The sequence below is a fragment of the Sinocyclocheilus anshuiensis genome, unplaced genomic scaffold, assembly GCF_001515605.1.
Source record: "Sinocyclocheilus anshuiensis isolate Anshui unplaced genomic scaffold, SAMN03320099.WGS_v1.1 scaffold2901, whole genome shotgun sequence".
Classification (NCBI taxonomy): domain Eukaryota; kingdom Metazoa; phylum Chordata; class Actinopteri; order Cypriniformes; family Cyprinidae; genus Sinocyclocheilus; species Sinocyclocheilus anshuiensis.
In genome coordinates, this window is record NW_015537927.1 from 156,925 (window position 1) to 160,031 (window position 3,107).

Below are 3,107 nucleotides of genomic sequence, written 5' to 3' on the forward strand. Positions count from 1 at the left end.
TGGCTTTAATTCCTTTAGAAACAATGATGCTACCAGCTCCTTGTTGAGAAAGATAATGTAGCTCTTGAGGGATTAAGCTATTTAGTTGATAAAAATGCGGGGCAGCGCTGAAAAGTTTGTTCCTGAATGTCTGAGTGATCTGTGTGTGCGTGTGTGTTACTGAACTTAACATCAAACTGCTTCTGTTTCACACAAATTCTGGCACAGACGTGCATGTTCGGCCAGAGTCGCTTTGAACTCGTGCATCATCGGAAGCAGAGCTGCGCGGAAAGTTACAAAAAATGTCGTGCACACCGCCACGCGAAACGACGTCGCGCGCACTCAAAGCGAACTCTGAGGTGAAATTCAGTGCAGTCATGTATCGTGATACGTATCGTATCATGGCCTCTGTATCGTGATACGTATCGTATCGTGACATTGCTGGTGATACACAGCCCTACTGTCAGTCCTGTCCACACTACTTTACTCCATTTAGAAATAGTTTGCAAATGAAAATTATGCTGTAAACAGAATAATTGGTGTTTTTCCTACTGTAACATAAATTGTCATTGAATTGACATTTGGATCTCTCGCAGAATAAATTTCAGACAGCTTGAGGTCTCAGCATTGGCAGAGCATGTTAAGTTTGACAGCATCTTTGTAACTGTACTTTTAATTATTTATTGCCGATTTGCCAGTGTGCGTCCAGGAAGAAGCAGGGTTACTTCACTCAAAGATAAAAATGGTCAATTACTCACCCTAAGGTTGTTAAACACGAAGGACTTTAGTTTATCTTTGAAACACAAATGAAGATTTTTAATGAAACAAGATATTTCTGTCCCTCTGTTGAAAGTCCATTAAACCATAATTTTGGTGCTTCATAAAGTTCATATACTGAACTTAATCCATCCGTCTGTCCGTGTCCCATCCATCCATCCATCCATCCGTGTCTTTGGTTAATTTAAATTTAATTTAACAAATTAAAAATTTAGTTTGCTTATCTTTTGGATTGTATATTCACAATGGGATGCTTTTATCTTACACAGGTTAACTGACCAGTATCAAGAAACATCACAGCACTTATGGGAACTTTTGGAGGGGAAGGACAAGCCTGTAGCAGGAACAACATGTATGTCAAGTAGACTTTTTAAACTTCTTTTTAGGGTCTGATAGCTCATAACATCTATTTGTAAGAAGTTAAAAATGAAATTAATATTGGATTTTTATGGGTTTTTGATGTGTATCAGCCTTTTCTGTTTTTTAAAGGGTAAAATTTTTCAGCCGTTTTCTTTCTTTTTCTTTTTTTTCCTTTTTAAATATTAACAAGCATTCAACTGTACTGGAAACTATTTCCTCATGATCCAATTACGTTTCTGTGCATGTTGGTACAAGGAGATTTATATGAGCATCTTCAGGAAAAATCATGTAATGTCTTTTGAAAGCTTGCATTGTTTAATTAAAGAAAACCTTTATGGCAATTATAGAATGTTGCATAAATTGGTCGGCATCATTCTTGAGTTTTTACCAAAGGTTTACCAAAGCAAGACATAAATATGGGCAAAGGTGGCAAATACTGCAGCATTCCGTCATGATGCATGTGCTGACTCAGCAGTGGGTGGAGTGGCATGATCCATGTCCCCCTGTCATCTGTATCGGTGTGATTCTGCAGCTGTGTGCTAGGGAAACTCTCCAAGGACACTGACCATGAAAGATCACTTGATCAATGTGGGGAATCCATAGGTCATGCTAGCGCCATGTTAACTTAATGGCCAGTTAAAAGGCACATTAAAATACTTCTAATATATTCACAGGATTGCTTAATTTGAACTAGTGTAAAAATATCATAAATAATCTATCACCTACAGTAGCCCTGCATTAGAAAGCTTCCAGCCTCCAGTACTTTTCTTCAGTGGTATTCTGTGGCAGATCATGTGGCTCATGGCTTATAAATACATCCATTTGCTATGTACCAGCTGGGCTTGTAGTATGCAGTGTGATGGTCCTCTATAATCGTTAAAGCTTTTCGGTATTTTAAACAAATTTTTTAGAGTCCGTTTGTTTGTAATTACTTTTTATTCTGCGTGGATCCATTAAATTGATGGAAATTGACAGTAAAAACACTTGTTACATAAGATTTATATATTTTTATGTGTTATATTTTAATGCTATTTAGACAATCCGGAAAAAATTTATCATGGTTTCCAAAGAAAGAAAAAAAAAAACAACATTAAGCAACATGACTGTTTTTAACATTAATAATAACAAATATTTCTTGAGCACCATCAACCTATTGGAAAGATTTTTGAATGCTCATGTAACACTGAAGACTGTTCAGTTTTGCATCACAGGAATAAGTTACATTTTTAAATTGTAATATTTAACTTCCTGCATTTTTGATCAAATGAATGCATCCTTGGTGAGCATCTTACTGATCCTAAACATTTGAACAGGAGTGTAAATGCTTGTTTTCAGATAAAGCACTGAATGAGATGTTGGAGCGAGTTTTGCAGAGCGGCTACTTTGACAGAGTGCAGTCTCATCAGAATGGAGTTTGCACGGAGGAAGAGGAGCAGACAGCTGCAGTGGAAGTGTCTGAAGCAGAGGAGCACCCTCCCGACACGGGTAAAACACTCTTTCATTTCACGTTGCTCAATCGAGTTACTGTCATTCTGAAACTGCTACAATACAGACTGATTTCTGAAAACTGTCTTTTATGTCTCCTAACAGAGGGTGAAATGACAGAGTGTGCAGAACCTGTTGCAATTGAGGTGACACAGGTGAGACAAGTTGGTTAAATGCACTTTGTAAAATGCAAGCTTAACGGGTCATGAAACCCCAGACTACTTTTTCTGAGATTTTAGCAGAGGTGTTTGTGTTGCACATCATAGAAGACAATGTTAGCATTCGATAGTTCTAACTGTTGGAGAAAACTGGCTAATTTTAAGCTTTTTTGCGCTATTTTCATCTTCCGGGTTTAAAATCGACATCGTGTTGACGTCACAATTTGTGACGTGGCAATGGACTATAGTACATGGATGACGCGTCGGTGTCTATTAAATTATTCATGAGACTGCGTGTTCTTATCCTATGAGAAGACGCTTCGCTTAATTATTCACAACAGCATGTGC

The 3,107-nt window shown here is 37.6% G+C and overlaps 1 protein-coding gene across 3 annotated transcripts in view; it reads left to right on the forward strand.

Moving 5' to 3' along the window:
* LOC107657644 (caprin-1-like) overlaps window positions 1-3,107 on the forward strand; it is a 26,846-nt gene that overhangs the window by 4,451 nt on the left and 19,288 nt on the right. For all 3 annotated transcript variants that reach the window (XM_016445801.1, XM_016445809.1, XM_016445817.1), the window contains exons 6-8: window positions 1,026-1,108; window positions 2,452-2,601; window positions 2,707-2,756. In XM_016445801.1, coding sequence (XP_016301287.1) covers window positions 1,026-1,108; window positions 2,452-2,601; window positions 2,707-2,756 — 283 coding nt within the window. The remainder of the gene's footprint in view (window positions 1-1,025; window positions 1,109-2,451; window positions 2,602-2,706; window positions 2,757-3,107) is intronic.